This window comes from Carassius gibelio, chromosome A8 (assembly GCF_023724105.1).
Source record: "Carassius gibelio isolate Cgi1373 ecotype wild population from Czech Republic chromosome A8, carGib1.2-hapl.c, whole genome shotgun sequence".
Lineage (NCBI taxonomy): Eukaryota > Metazoa > Chordata > Actinopteri > Cypriniformes > Cyprinidae > Carassius > Carassius gibelio.
In genome coordinates, this window is record NC_068378.1 from 18,706,858 (window position 1) to 18,723,208 (window position 16,351).

The 16,351-nt window shown below is 37.0% G+C and overlaps 2 protein-coding genes across 5 annotated transcripts in view; both read right to left on the reverse strand.

Annotated features, from left to right (window-relative positions):
* LOC128018753 (casein kinase I) overlaps positions 1-7,898 on the reverse strand; it is a 30,706-nt gene extending 22,808 nt beyond the window's left edge. For 2 of the 4 annotated variants that reach the window (XM_052604496.1, XM_052604494.1), the window contains exons 1-2: positions 7,779-7,898; positions 3,214-3,984 (exon numbers count right to left, since the gene is read on the reverse strand). In XM_052604496.1, coding sequence (XP_052460456.1) covers positions 3,214-3,441 — 228 coding nt within the window. In that variant the 5' untranslated portion in view covers positions 3,442-3,984; positions 7,779-7,898. Of the gene's footprint in view, positions 1-3,213; positions 3,985-7,660 lie in introns of all 4 variants that reach the window. The other 2 variants (XM_052604495.1, XM_052604493.1) reach the window with 1 other exon arrangement.
* Positions 7,899-9,520: 1,622 nt separating this feature from the next.
* Positions 9,521-13,474, reverse strand: LOC128018062 (diencephalon/mesencephalon homeobox protein 1-B-like). Its single transcript, XM_052603446.1, has 4 exons — positions 13,298-13,474; positions 13,011-13,190; positions 10,391-10,566; positions 9,521-10,288 (listed from the first exon to the last, which is right to left on the reverse strand). Exons 2-4 carry the CDS (start codon positions 13,180-13,182, stop codon positions 9,836-9,838), a joined length of 801 nt encoding a protein of 266 aa, XP_052459406.1. The 5' UTR covers positions 13,183-13,190; positions 13,298-13,474; the 3' UTR covers positions 9,521-9,835.
* Between the last annotated feature and the right edge of the window lie 2,877 nt (positions 13,475-16,351).

Here is a 16,351-nt window from a genome sequence, read left to right on the forward strand (position 1 = left end):
ATTTCAGATCAGATTTCAGAATCCCAGATGGAGGGAGAACAGCTGCAGAGTCATACACAGACTGGTACCAGTGTCACTAGTGTGAGCAGCCCGAGGGAGATGAGAGAGGATTCCAGAGCAGGCCATCATTTGCAATGCAGTTTAGGAGCAGATGTGACAGGCCTAATCTACTCTGTATAAATCAGTCTTCTGCTTACTGACAGAGGACATTATAGACAACTCATTGCATATTCTTCAGGATGCATCCACGATCAACATCTTAATCTGTTCTCCAAAGACACACATACTTTAAATGCATTTATTGCCCATATTCTTTTTAAGAACAAGATGGATGCAGGGACAGGCAACAGACTCCGAGGTAGAATGGACTCCAACCCATAAAAAAACCAAATCTTGATGACAAATGACAAAACCAATCTTCTTGCCTAGAGATTATGCCAATTTATCTGTTTCTCCTGCTAACATTTCCAATTCTCACATTCCCAAGCTCTCGGTCTCAAACGATAAATGGCTGAATGCAAGAGCAGAATGAAAGACTGAATGGGTTAAGCACAGGACTCCAACTGCAGAAGAAAAAGTGAAATCCCAGAATCTCTCACACAGCGAAATCTGTGGACACATGAATGATCAAACAAGCCAGAGCTCTTGTATTACAACAAAGTAGCTGTTTGGAAGTTGTCATACATGTATTACACAACTGGGATCCCCAGCACAAGTGTGTGAGAAAGAGAGAGAGAAACTACACAGTGTTTCCACTCCTCCGCTCTGTTCTGGGTCCCTGTTGAGCCTCTCATTATAGACTGACTGGAGCACTGTGTCGACAAGAACCAGGGAACAAAGCGAACCTTTCATCAGCTTTATTCTCTCTCCAACAACTTTTGTTTCTCCAACTCTCCTCCTTTCTTTTTTTTTTCCATTTCTCCCACTATTGCTGTTCTAGGGATTTCGTCAGAGAGCAGAGCCTGACTGTGGCTCTTTTCTTTCTCATATGTTAGGAAACCCGTGACATAGAAGTTTACCTTTGCTACAGGTGCAGCTGCTACACACACAAAAAATGTACAAACTACACAAGCTAAAAAGAAACAAGGAACTTTTCAGCACTCTTCAATTTTCAAAACACGTGATCAGTGTTGGTTATGGTAAACTGGCACTGGGTTGGTTCACTGATGCTCACGTTTGGTGAGCTCCATGTGAGCGGAATGTGAAATAAACATGAACATGCCCAAGACTAGAAAATCAGCAAAGGGGCTTTAAGCCAATCAAGGACTCGCTGCTGCAAAAATCAACATTAAGACATTAATTCTCAACCTGTATTAAATCTTTGTTACAATCAAACAACAAGAATGTTTAACTGATAGCACAAACTTGTGGTCAACTCATTAAATAAGCAGAAGGCAGCTGTTGAGGACTGTGGGTGCCTTGAGGTTTTAGTGCTCAGTGAAAAACAGACATGCAACATTCTGAGTTTGCTTTAGTAGACAAATCCATGAGTATCAAAACTAAGGTTTAATTGTTTAATGTAAATAAATTAATAAATTATAACATTTATTGGTCTTTGCATCATATACACAACTGCTCATAAGTTTGGGGACAGTAAGGTTGTTGTTTTTTTAATAAATAATTTTACATCACTAAATAAAACCTATTAAATATAAAATATGTTTTAATGTTTCTATTCATCAAAGAATCCTGAAAAAGAAAATATCACAGTTGATGTAGATGTAGCCTATTAGAATGATTTCTGAAGGATCATGTGACACTGAAGACTGGAGTAATGACTGCTAAAAAAAATTATTTACCATTACAGGAATAAATAACATTTTGAATTTCTTTTTACAATTTTAGTTATTAAATTCAACAATTTATACAAACAAACAATCATGTATTTTAGAGTCAAGACATACATAAACTGAGTATTGTTGAAAGGCTGATAAATATTAAGCTTTTCTTATTAGCTACATAGCCCAGCCATGTTACAGATAGAAAAAGTGGACCAAAATGCAGTGGCACGGGTGCATCATAATCCTAAATCATTTTAACACTAAAATTACAGTGCTTGACTTCATATTGAGCTATTTAAAAACTCTTTAAAATAATGAAGCCTTTGACATTACTAATGCAAAGATAATCACATACTTCACTGGAGGATCCGGGGAGGAGGGTGACTAAGTGTGCACATGCTATCTATGACAATCCCTTTCTCATGGTGCCAAGTTACATGACAGGACCTCCCATCAGCTTAAAATGTACCTAATAAAACTCCCATTAAATAATAAACACAACATGGACTTTAAATAGCCCTGGACTTTAAGCTTCTGTTTGGGTGTAGCACAAATAGAACATGTTTCAGACTTCCCTTATTCTGTTTATGAGCCAAGTACAGATACGTGAATAAAGATCAGAAGAAATCCAGTTATCTATGACAGTCCAGGGGCAGCAAAATCTGTTCACACATCTGACAGACCTATCCTGGAATTTTGGGCTCCTATTTCCTCAAATGTTTTGCCATGTTTACTTATGTTTTAGAGGTCAAATTGAGCCCAAAGAAAGTGTGAGGAGTTACATCATAATTGGGGCTGGGAATTGACCGGCCGAATTGCCTCGATAAAAAAAAAAATTCTTGTCATCGGTACCACATTTTAGTGGTTTATCTAATTATTAAGTGTATTTTTTAAGTGGTTAATCTGGTCAACATCAGTGAGCCAGTAAGCATACAGCATGCTTGATGCACCTAAATCAAGTGCTGGTGATTGGCTCTGGTGAGGCATCCAGGAAAAACACTTATTTCCTCCTGGTTCCTCGCTGAGATGCTTTTACTCAAAACTCACTTTAATTAAACCACCATCGAGTGTTTGTAATCACTTCCGACTGCAAACAAATGTGTGTTGCTGCAAATATGCTATTTGAAGCCATTTATATCAAACTAAGAGTTATATGAACTGCAAAAATTTTGTATCTAGATAATGAATATCTAGATACAAAATAAAATTGCCCTAGTGCAATATTGAAATAGTTATCAATAAAATGTATTCCAAAACTGCACTGAAAGCCAGAAATGTAATTATTAAATTATTAAATTAATTCTTACTTTATATAAAATCTATGAAATGAATAAATAATGAATATAAATAAATAAATGAATGAATAATCATATTGTCATAAAAAAAGGAAAAGTGACATTGTCAGTACTCATCTTTGCACAAGAGCACTCACCAGTTTGATGGCCACATATTCATTTGTGTAGAGGTTCTTGCCTAGCCGCAGTTCACCGAAGTTTCCACAGCCGATCTTCTTCCCAACTCTGAAGTTGGGGCCAACCATAAGGACCCCAGAGTTGTTCCCTGTTCCCCGGCCCCCATGTCCACTCCTACTACTAGCTGTTTTTGACATCCTTTTCCCTTCCTCTGTCTCTCCCTTCCCACCTCTCTTCTCAAAATCCATAAGCTTGTGATACCCTGGCCTCTCCACGGTTACTCCCCTGCCATGCAAAACAGAGAAGATTCAAAACAACCCCCAGGAAACGTGTGGGGATAGTGGCGTGAAGACAATGGTGAAGGGTTTTAAAAGTATCAATATACTGGTTATTTCTGAAGAGCAGAAGCCAATGTCTTCTGCAGATGTGGTGGGTATCACCAAAAGTGTCGTCCTTGCATTAATCCTTTGGTGGATGGGACTCCTGTACAGTTGTCCTCAGAGTAGCATGTCACTGCCTGAAGAAGGCAGGTTATGCTAGCATACGCACACATACAGACGCACACGCACGCACTCCCGCATCCACCCACAAGTGCTCCTCAACGCTGACATACACAACTTCTGCTAGTGGAACCAAACAAGTGAACATCCCCTTGTGCTCCTCATGGTTTTGTTGAAGTCAGTCTTGGCTATTTTAGTGAACATTCTTCATGTTCTAACACTGCTGTAAGCAGACTCATACAGAACCAGCATTAACAGGTTTGAGCAGTATAGCCGTCTTTCTCTGGATGCCTGAAAGACAATGGAAAAAAGTAGAAAACCAGTTAGAATCAATAAATCGATCATGCACCTTATTTATTTAACAGTCATTAAAACTCAGAGCACGACCAGAGACAGATTTCATATTTATGTACATCTCTCACTAAATGTTACATTTGAATAACAATGCATTTTTATGCATTTAAAATGCCACATCAATATTAAAAGCTCCATTAATCATGGCCAAAAAATGCATCAAAATTTACATTTAAACAAGAACAATAAAGAATCTTACAGTTTATATATTACAGTTAATATTTGTTAGAAATTCCAAACTTTTCCATGCATTTTTAAAGTAAGTCCTCTACTACAAATAAATAAACATGCAACATTTTAGGAACACAAGAATAATGGGATACAAAGTGACAAAGTGTGAAAGTGACGTGACATACAGCCAAGTATGGTGACCCATACTCAGAATTCGTGCTCTGCATTTAACCTATCCAAAGTGCACACACACACAGAGCAGAGAACGCACACACACACCGTGAACACACACCCAGAGCAGTGGGCAGCCATTTATGCTGCGGCGCCCGGGGAGCAGTTGAGGGTTCGGTGCCTTGCTCAAGGACACCTCAGTCATGGTATTGCCGGCCCAAGACTTGAACCCACAACCCTAGGGTTACAATCAAACTCTCTAACTACAAGGCAACGACTTCACCGACTAGGCCACGACTTTCCAATACGCTAAAGTACGGACGCAAATACACAAATAATGCTTCCCGGCAATTGTTCCCGGGTTGCTAGATTTTGCATTTCACACTGCCAGTGATTTCCCAGAATATGTGCATGCTTTCACACATCAAGGTGTGAAGTGTAATGTACGAGTAAAAAACGTTATGCACGTTATTCTTTCACTTAAACTAGCAAACGATCTCAGCATCAGCGTGGAAAGTGAGGAACTAACTCATCTCTGCTTCATTACAGTTTGCACATATTTTTCCGGCGCGAACGTTGATCTTCCTTCAAAAAACCTGGTAAAAGAGTCGCGCGATAACGTGTGTCATCACTACGACATGGCTTTTGTTCACACAGCACTCGTTTTGGGACTGAACCTGCCAATCTTACTAGGTCCTCGACCCGGGATCAGTCCCAGGACGTGTTTGCTTTCATACAGAAGGCGACCCGGCAATGTTCCAGCAATTTGCCGGGTTCGATATGCAGTATAAAAGAGGCTTAAGCAATAGTAGCCCATTTATGACTACACCAACAGATTTTGCTGGTCTGCCTAGAAATCATGAGATTATTTTCAAAGTGTGGAGAACAGACTGGTTGAGAATTACAAGCCTATCAGTGCCTGTATCAGTTTCCAATACCAACAGGAACTTTGACGGCACATGTGCGGTTGATAATATAGCGGGGAAGCAGTGTAGAAGGTCAGAGATCTCTGTTGCACACCACCCCCTTTCCCATCCAGGGTCAGCACTGCTGTTAATGCAAACGGCAAAGAAAGCCGGAGCAGGTAATGCAAGAACTATATGAAAGACGGCTGTGCTTTCCTTCAGAAAATGCATTAAAAAGATCAATGGCAGACTGACTGGCTGTAAAAGGATACCAGACCAGTGCTGATAAACATTATACAATCAGCTCAGCAAAAAAACATCTTTGACACTTTATTGGGGGGGATTTTCATTACTTAATTTCAGCATCCAAGGCTTTGTTTGTTCAGCAAGTGACAAATGTGCCAGAGCTTCAGTGCATTAGATTATTAATGCATGGCTCGTTTTTCTAGTCCGAGGAAATTATAATACGTTAGCCTGTGCAAAAAGAATTATGAAAATGGTGCCCTGTCATTCAGCAAAATAAATGCATCACCAATCATGTCGGCTTAGCTTTTTATCACAGTTACGAGGGTGCTGGACAGCCCTTTTATGAAAGAATTCTTATGCATCAATTCTCAATATAAAAATCAATCATTACTGGAAACACTTTCATCTTAATTGCACACTGTAGACGCTACACAAAGGTGAATAATACACTGGATTACATAAGGCATTTAACAACAAGCACCATAATGATCTTAATCTATGGCCTAAAAATGGGAATAACCTCAAGCGACAGTTTTTCGACGGGACTGGCAGTCTGTTGTGTCTTCCCATGGTCTATTGGTTGCAACTCCACATGGTACCATAAAAATGCTGATTATATGCTCATACAACTACAAAATGGAAAACCATGCCACAAGGCAACAGTCAAAAAGGGATCAGATGTAATTACAACATCTGTGGACAAGAACTACTGTACAAGTACTGATTATGGGCTGTTTCCATCTACTACTTAGATCAGAAACATCTTATCAGTGCTTGAATGATGGTTAACTAAGATACACATTGCAGTAGCTGACTGACTCTGGCTTCAGTTTCATATTTAGAGAAAGATATATAACAGATTAAGGGATGAATCTCATAAATAACATAGGAACGTCATCATTAGAAAAAAAACACCTGACGCAAAAATTCATCAGATAAAGCCAAAATGATGACCATGATACCATATAATCTGGAATTAAAACTGCCCGACTAATAGTGGATGCCAAGTTAGTGCTGACAGCTATTTTTGAATGGGGAGATAAGCCTGCTAACAACCCATTTAACAACTTATTTCGAAGCAGAAAGATCTAGGTCTTAGCGTAACAACTTACCACAGTCCAACTTTGTGTTTCAGCTTTCAAACAGGAAATATGCAAGTGTTAGAGGCTGTGTAAAAACCAAGACACCTACTTCTACTTTCTCAGATGGGCAAAAGAGAGAAGCTAGTGCGATAAAACTGCTTCTGTTCTTCTGACTGATCTATAAAGCCTTGTGTGGTGTTGATTTGGGCATGAGCTGCCTGGTCATTTATTTCCATAAGCACAGTGTGATTTTCCATACTAATTTGTTTAGCCTCTATGTGAAACTGAGATACAGTTTAACACACCTCTTGTTTGCTGTCTGACGCCCTTCTAGTCTGATAACTCTATTTTTAAATGTAAATCCTAGTTTATAATATGTGTCCAAAATTAAGCTACATTAAACCTAACCTACTCGTGAGCTTAATACCTTAATGTTCTTAAATTACATAGATTGAATTTCCAATAACGCACTTGACAGAGATGTCTAAATCAGTTGTAATGTTACATGTATAAAATGTCGAATAAATTATATGTATATATTAATAATCCTGTCACTGAAAGTGTGTCTCATCCATCCATAAATGTTTTATTTCATGATGAAGTGTCAATCCTAGAAAGCTCCCTATTCTGGCCTAGCAAAAAACACACACACTTAAACACGTCTTTAACAGTAAATATATATTTAAAGGAATTCTTTGAGCCGTTTTCTTGGCCAGTGCCTTAAAAAACCCTTAAATTAGTGGCTGTCTAGCTGAACCGTCAAATATGAACTAAGTACACATCGAAATGTGCTTTGTTCTACAGTTAAAGCAAAATATATTCCCTCTCCTATCTGAAAGGGAAGGAAATGCCGACAAACCAGCTAAACAACTCCAAGACTTGTTATACAAACATGTCAATAATCCTCCATAAATAAACTAGCTTAGCAACCACCGGCTAAGCTAACATCATATTAGCCGTTTAGCAACGGACCTTTCAGTCTTTCGATTAAAACGAACAGGGGAATGTTATTCCTTAGGAGACATAAAGATGTTTTACCTGCGTTTGAGTTCCCTATGTAGTACGCCGCGACATTGTCTTTTATTTAAGCTCTGAAAAGTAATTTAATTTCCCACTAAAGAACAGCCCGGCTTTGCTGTTGTCTCTTTAAGCTTACCGTTTCGGTGAACGAAGCTCCAGCGTCACCCGACACTCCCATTGCTGTAGATACGTTCTCAAAAGTGCGTAGATAGATTGGTGAATATGCGGCTGTGCTATCGCGCGCAACCGAAGCTGAATAGCGTCCCCACCTGGAGAAGAACTCAACGCTTTTGCCCATATCAACAGTTGAGGGGCTCTTTACTGGAAATACTGGAGTCGTGTTTTGAGAAAGAATTTCACTAGGACTAGTTTAATTTGAACAAGGATGTGTAAATGTTTATTGTGATACCTTGAAAAGTTTATGGGAAAGCTGGAGATTGACAAGGCTGTGATAGAATTATAGGTTTCTGCCTTGAGTCCATTGTCAAAAATATTATTTGCTGAGAAGACATTAAATTTTAATAAATTTTATATCTCACTTTTTTTTAGCTGATATATATATATATATATATATATATATATATATATATATATATATATATATATATATATATATATATATATATATATACGTGTGCGTGTGTGTGTGTAATATTTTATAGCTATAACATATAAATAATTATATATAGTACATTTGTTTAAAACCTGTTGACTGTCATCGGGCTCCTCAGTGGGCCCCCAACGTTTACTTTATTATATTACAATTAAATCCTATTCTAATCATGACAAACTATATTTCGTTGAATAGGTCTAAGACTCCTAAATAAATATTTGTTAATAATGATGTAGAATAATAGATTAACTTATGGCAAGAGTGCACCTCAAAAACCTATATCATAAGTTCTGTCAAAAAAAAAAGTTTTCTTTGTTGCCTTTTTCTCTATCACACTTTTTCTATAGAAATCATCAGAAATTATATATCACTGAAAACTTAAAATCTCATAATTCATCCTTTGAAACCCATTTTAAAATCAAACATTGCATTACCATGAAAATGGTACATTTTGTAATCATGTTACAAAATGTTTTCAGTCATGAATTATAACAATTTAGGTTTGGATCATGTACTTTCAAGTCTATGTTCAAAAATGTGAGTGACAGTAAGAGGTTAAAATCTGAACATGGGAATTCAATACCTGTTTTTCTCTTTTGGAATTAAATGCTTAATCTTGCCATCTATTATAGTGATTCAACTTATACATTTTCATTTGTTTCCTCTTAATGGCACACTAGCTGTGTTATTGTATAATGTAGTTCATTAAACTCTTACAAATATAGACAATTAAGTTGCTTGATGTTTGCACTGTAAATGTTTTTTGTGTTTTTAGTAAGTCCTCATTTCAAAAATGTTTCTTCAGCTTGACTTTTCACCACTGTCTGTATCTAATATCACCTGTATTTAATATAATAGAAATTAATATTTAGTTATGGGTATATGTTGAAGGTGTTTACATGAGCCAAAATATTGATTAAAACATACATATTTCAGTAGACTTTTTCTGACTTACAGAAATCAGACAGTTGGCTTAAACTAATTATGACAAACTGATTTACATGATGCTTTAAAAATGAAAACATGACCATAACATGTAAACATCTTCATTGATGGGTAACTGTGGCTTTCGTTCATATAAAAAATGAGTAAATCATGGTCTTACATTTTCTGTAGCTATAAATGAGAATGACCAAGTACACAAAAATAAGCTTTTTTTTTTGCAGTGACATAAATTATAAAGACCAATTGTGCAATCCCAGAGGTTACACAGACGTCATGATGCAAGTTCACACAGTTATATACGGATTCAGACGTTTTTCATGTTTATTTGCATTCAGAATGATCATATGTTCATATAAATCTACAAAGTGCTCAAATATGTATGTGCAACACAACAGAATGCTCTAAGCTATGCGAAACGGAGCATGAAAGTTCACAAAATAAGCCAGTTTGTACAAATGCAATCCAAACCACTTAATGAAAGTTACAGAAAAAGATCTAAATCCAAGCCCTTCTGTTATTTTGAGAGTAAAAAGTTACAATGTTGTGGTGGGGGGAAGGACACAGGAACACCTGTTCCTCCTTCACATCCTAATGAGGACAACTGGCTCAGTGGGGTTTATCGGTTGCTGGTATGCTTACATGTCCAAGTGGCGGTGAACCATGGATTTAGATCGACAGGCAGACTGAAGCATGAGATTGTTGCATTTTCCCAATGGCACGAGGTTGACGGCTGTGCTATGCTGCTGTTGTATTAAAGGCAAATAAGTAGGAGAGAAAGGCAGACCTGCAGACAGCAGCCCAAGTGCATGAGGCATTGGTTGTTGGTAGTGTTCTCCATTAATAAATGGAAGAACAGCTGAGGAGTGTACTCTTGGGTGGGAATGAAGGTGAATAGATCCCGATGAGGAAGAAATGGTGTTGTTTTCCCTAATAGAGGACTGAGATTTTGAATTAGAGCCTTTCTCCTGGTTCTTCTCCAATTCTTTCTGTTGTTTAGTTGCAGGACGATGCATTTGGCTTTCTTCTTTGGAAATGGGTGCAAAGCGTTGACCTTTTCTATATTTGGCACGTCTGTTTTTGAACCACACCTGAAAAATAACATTTGTTAATTTCAGATGTTTTCGGTAGCACTTTAATGTATTCTAATATTTAGAAGTGTTGGACGCTGCAGATGTTGCAATGGCTCTCACCTGGATACGGGCCTCCGGGAGGTTGATGCAGACTGCTAGTCTCTCTCTCATGCCCACATCTGGATACTGGGTTTGCTGAAAGGCCTTTTCCAGCGCCTGTAACTGGGACACACTGAAGGCGGTACGACTGCGGCGCTGCTTTTGCTGGTTCCCGTAGCGTGCTTCAAGGATGAGTTCTAAATGAAGGAGATATTCATTACTTGATTAATTAATTTAATGATACCAGGGTTGTTATAGTTAACTAAAATTGAAAAGAAAATTTAAACTAACATTTTCATTACTTAAAATAAAAGAATCATCATCTAAAAAAAAAATTTCAGCTAGTTCATTAAACTTTTCAAATATTTCAGCAAGTCCATTTAACTTGATGAACTTAACTAAAACTGAAAGAAAAATGAATTAAAAATTATAAAAAACTATATATATTTAGAAAACATATTTAAAAGCTACTATAAAAAAAACACAGCACATTTACTAAAAGGGAAAATGAAAGAAAAGAATATATATGTGTATATATATATATATATATATATATATATATATATATATATATATATATATATATATATTAGTGCTGTCAATCGATTAAAAAAAATTAACTAATTAATCGCACAATTTTTTAAAATTAATCGCGATTAATCGCGATTAATCGCAATTAAAAGACTGAAACTTTTTGGATATGTAAATGTAAAATGTAAATAATTCATGTAAACTCAAGACAAAGAAACTATTTAAATTCAAAATATGATTGTTTATTGGAATTTTTGTTTAACTTGTAACACAGATTTTCTCATGTAAACAACATACCTGCAATAAACCATCAATATCCTCCAAATTAACTGTTGGCTTGAAAGCCATATTTATTACAGAAATAAAAACACAGGCATGTAAGTATCATTTGAATTTCAAAACAATCGATGCCAATAAAAAACAAAAATGATTTCCATGTTGAATTCTAAGTGGACTGCAAAAAAATTCCAAAGTATAGTCATTGCCAGTGCTTTAAGTGGGCCTGTAGGCACCAGTACTCAGTACCGCCACTTCCAAATATAGCTCTTGAGCGTACCGCCACCTCTCCGTGCGCCCAGAACGTGCTTGTAGCGTACCGGTACGCTCATTTGGACATCTGTTTTAATAGAGGTTTTAATCTTTTACCTGCACTGCCGATTTTCAGAGCGCCCTTCACAATGCAAGCTTCCTAATTAATCCCACCCAGAGCAGAAACTACATTACAAATTCACCCTTAAGTTATACAAGTGAATAGCGCATGTGTCGCTTTTCCCACTGTTAAGTGTCAACAACTCAACGTGGCCGGAGAAGGTGTGTGAAACTCGTTGTGAGTTATACTAAAGCAAAATCTTGAGTATTTATTGTCTGATAAACATTAAAAACTGTCTGCGGAGGTTGAGTCGTCCTGCAGCCCCCGCTGGCTGCTCATTGGCTGCAGCATCTTTTTTCTAAATTCTAAAAAATACCGTAGACGGCAAGGCACAAATTTAGATATTCATTTATCTAATTAATCTATAGCCTATGCACAAAGACAATATGATCTTTTTGTCCCCTTTTTGTTTTAAAGCTTGATGAAGAGAGAGAGCGCAAGTTGCGGCAGCTGCGAGTGATGCACGCGTACAGGGGTGATTGACAGTTCGCGGCACTGTGTACAAAAAATACTTAGCGTTACAGAAAGGTCTGATTTACGCACTGTTACAGTCATTGTTTTTTTTTTTTTTAAACAATGACATTTGAGTTCATGATTTTAATGTTGCTGTTTCTTGTGGCAGACTAAATAAAGAGTAATGTTTCTTGTGGCAGACTGAAGAGTAATCCGGCAGAGTTTTATACTGAAACTTTCCGTCTAAAGTCCTTCCTTGGTCTTATCCATATTTCTTTGCACGTTGAACACACATAGGCCACAACTGGAAATAAAAAAAACTGCAACCGCGTTAATTGCGTTATTTTTTTTTAACGCGTTAAATATTTCAAATTAATCGAATGCGTTAACGCGCTAATTTTGACAGCACTAATATATATATATATATATATATAGCCTATAAAACTGATTTAAAATATGAATAAACCTAAAGTATTATCTCAGTGACACTAAGTCAACACAGCACATATAGGGCTCAAAAGTGTCCACATAAAAAAAAATCATGGAAAGAATAGTAAAACATGTAAAACAAAAAAGCATTATAATAATTTTTAAAGGCACTATTTTTTTTTACTTTTGTACACTATTATTAAGCAAATAATGCTTCAGTGCTTCACTGTAAGTTTTTCCTGTTTTTGTTTACTCAATCCTATTCCATTATCATTTATAGCCCAATTGTTTATACACTCATTTATTTGCAAAAAATAAAAAAATGTCTGTGTGTTGTTGTCTCTGTGTACTAAAAGCTTGTCACTAAAACAAATTCCTTACATGCGCAACTTGGCAATAAAGCTTTTTTTATTCTAATTCTGATTTCTACATCATTTTTAATTATTCAAAACCTCAAAACCTATAATTTGAAGATTAATGCAAAGTGAGGAATCAGAAGTTACATTTTAAAAATGCTTCATTTCTCCTGTTGCCTGCTTAATTCATATTTTGAGCCTGATAAGTGAAGCGGCCTCTCACCCGCCAGGCGCTCCGCCACAGTGAGAGTCTGCATGGACGCGGGACTGGCCGCTGTATGAAGCTGATACTGCTGCGCCATCTGCTGGTGAGCCTCGTGAAATAACGAGTTGACGCGTTGTAATTGAAAAGGCCCCTGGCCGTTTCTTGCTCCACAGAAATATACAGAATTCATGCTGTTGACTGAAAGGATTAAATATATGACTTAACTTATTCGACTTAAAATAAAATGATAAATTCAATATCTCATTAAACACTTTCAATAAATAAAAAACATTATGAACACTTACTTGCGACCTCCAGTGAACTATGGAATGACGATCAGTTGCAAATGAACATTTACCCAGATATGATACTAAAATCCCAAGGAAACATTTCACAGAAGCTGCTAAAATCCCCAAAAATATGATAATAAAGTTTCTTTAGGCAAGGCAGACCTGTAATACTCCACGTTGACTGTGTTTTAGGTCCTCTCCAGTTCAGTTTCCACTATTTAAGAGGCATTAACTTCAGCTTCCTTCAACCATTAGCCAATAGAAAGAAAGGTATTAGCCTGGATTAAGTGGGTGAGAAAGGGGGGGTTTGGGGCTCAAGTTTTTGAAACTATTGAACTTGGGAGATTTAGGCAAAGCATCTCCCTTCAATGAGTGGGCATTGCGCTCCCCCCCAACTTTAAAACAATTAAAACAATGTGGTCTGCTAATCTCTGGGGTTGGGCAGATTAAAATAACAGGCTTTGATTGTCCGTTGTTCCCTTCCTTCTTTCTCCACCGATCCCCAGCTTTTGTTAGTATTAACTCCAGGGGGGGTGGGGTTTGTTTTGCTAACTGGACCCATATTTTGCCCAGAAAATGTCAACTAGAGAATGCACTCTGGAAGTGGCCTATTAGGGTAATTTCTTAGGGCTAAATGTACCAGAAATCTTTCTTTCTGATTAAATCCTCTCTCTCTCTCTCAAAAAAAAAGAGAAGGATTTAGCATTTGAAAATAAATAAAATACTCAATAACATGAAAGACGCATGGTACAAAACAAAGCAATTTGCAGCCAGTGGTGTCAAAATTGGTTGTAATTATGCAATGACACAGTTATGAAGTAAAGTGAATGTCATCCATCTCTCAAAACTCCCAAGCAGCAGTTTAGCTCCAGCTGAAACCTCAGTCACCTCAGATCAGATCATCCTCAGTTAAACTGCAGCCGAGCGGCTGGGAGCGGCTCAAGAGGTTCAGAGATGTAAATTCCTCTAAATCCTGACACTGTGCAGCTCAGGGCCAGGAAGGCGATGCATGTGGAGAGCTAGATTATGTTTCCCACGAGTATCAGGGCAGTTGCACACTCCTCGGTGTGTGAGTGTGTGTGTGTCACAGAGGGCAACACAAGAACCAAAACAGCAGGCAGGCACTGCAGAAGCTGGGCTACACTGGCATGAGACTGGCACACAAACACAAGCTTCACCTCACATTTGGCTCACTTTTCTGCTGGAAAGATTTGTTTGTTTGTATTCAGACAGTCATGGAATTCCGGTCTTTATTAGAAAAGCAGATTTGCACAATAAGATCTCTTTATATCTTTACACACATCTTTCATTATGTAGATTACAATGGGAATGTTAATTAAATGCAAGTGCAGCTATACGCTACTTGATGAACGCTTTGATTATACCTTTAGTTCTAGTTATGTCTGTTTAATAGGTTTCACATTAAAACTGCATTATATTATTTTTTAAAGAATTTAATACTTCAGCAAGGACATTAAACTGATAGAGACGCATGCAATATTACATTTTGATTTCAAATAAATGCTGTTTTTTTTCTCTCTACAAAAAAAAACTTTTCAAACTATTTCCACAAAAATATGAATATGAATATAAAAACTAATGTAACAAATATAAATATTTACTGTATTCATTTAAAATTTTCTGATCAAATAAAATGCCTTTGTGTGTATAAAAGACATCTTACCAACCTCAAACTTTTTGACATATATAAATATGTTTTGAATATTTAAGAAAATATATTTAATAATAATAATTCCTTACAGTTATATAGCGTTTTTCTAGGCACTCAAAGCGCTGTACATTGTCAGGGGATATCTCCTCATCCATCACCAGTGTGCAGTAATTGATATGTTTATATATATTTATATTGTGTTTGTCTTACAAACAAGTGAAATCGGTCTCCTGTAATTATTTAAAAGCTAATAAAAAAATTTATATAGTCAATCTATAAAACATCTATGACTATTGCTGAATTTAATGTTCAGCAATTTAATCCTAAATCAATCCTATAAAAGAAAAAGAAAAAAACAACAACCCAAAGTTTGGAGAGCCAAAAAGTACTTTAAAATAAATATCTTTTGATGTAATAAAGCCATTTGTAAAAAAAAAAAAAATTTTAAGCTTGGAGATTTTATGTTTTACATCATTGCAAGTATTTTGGCTTCCTTTTTCAGCTGTGAAATGGCACCAGCTCATCTAGACCAACACTTTCCACATTTCTGATATTTTCACACCTGACTGACCTTTCAATCCATCACGGAATTGTGCTGAACTTTTTCTCCCTGTGTTCAAGGCTCTGCTTTTTTCTCTCTTTGCGATGTTCTTGCCTGTCAAGCTGTATTAGTGTCCACTCAAAATAAGTCATTTAGAAGAACCTTAGCTGAGCAGCCTCTGAACCCCATTAAAAGCTTGGAGCTCCGGGCCCAGAAGCCTTTGTCTCTTCAGCCTGCGGGATTAGTGGAGATTTGCTGCTAAGAAAAAAAGTAGTTATTTCATGGCACTTTCATGATGAAACCTGGCCAAAGCTGTGTTGGCTGGGAGGATTAGAGCCACACAAAGACGCTGGTTGTGTGTGACCCCCTCCCCGAAAACCAACGCCCCTGTGCAGAGCCCCCTCCTAAACACACACCATTCCCACCTCATAACTCCGGCTCAGTCCGTAATGAGAGCTCCGTTTTCATCTCCACCCCACATTGCATTTCGGCTTTATCCCGACCGATCTGGCAGCTTTAAAGAGACCACAAAGTGGTGGATGCATCTGGAATTTTCTCATTCATTTGTTTATTTACATAGGTGTAATTGGATGCAAACGCATTCATCTGTCTTTGTGCCAAGCTATAGTCAAGCTTTGAAAGTTTATGCCCTGTCTGTAGAGTTTAAGGGGTTTAGAGGATGTATGCTGGAGGATCCACTTACAAAGACACAGATTAGCAGCATTAAAAACACAGGCCAAACTAGTTAACTCATTACAGTTTCCAAACCATAAAATAGCTTCAGATTTTGCTTTATTTCAAAAAGAAAGAACTGATTTAGTATTTAGGAACACCTAGACAAAGTATGGGTCTTTCA

Coding starts and splice junctions, on each gene's coding strand:
- LOC128018062 (XM_052603446.1), bottom strand. CDS start 13,182: ATGAATTCTGTATATTTCTGTGGAGCAAGAAACGGCCAGGGGCCTTTT. Junction 10,567..13,010: donor TGTGGCGGAGCGCCTGGCGG/GTGAGAGGCCGC, acceptor TCCTTCATTTAG/AACTCATCCTTGAAGCACGC. Junction 10,289..10,390: donor TCCCGGAGGCCCGTATCCAG/GTGAGAGCCATT, acceptor GTTATTTTTCAG/GTGTGGTTCAAAAACAGACG.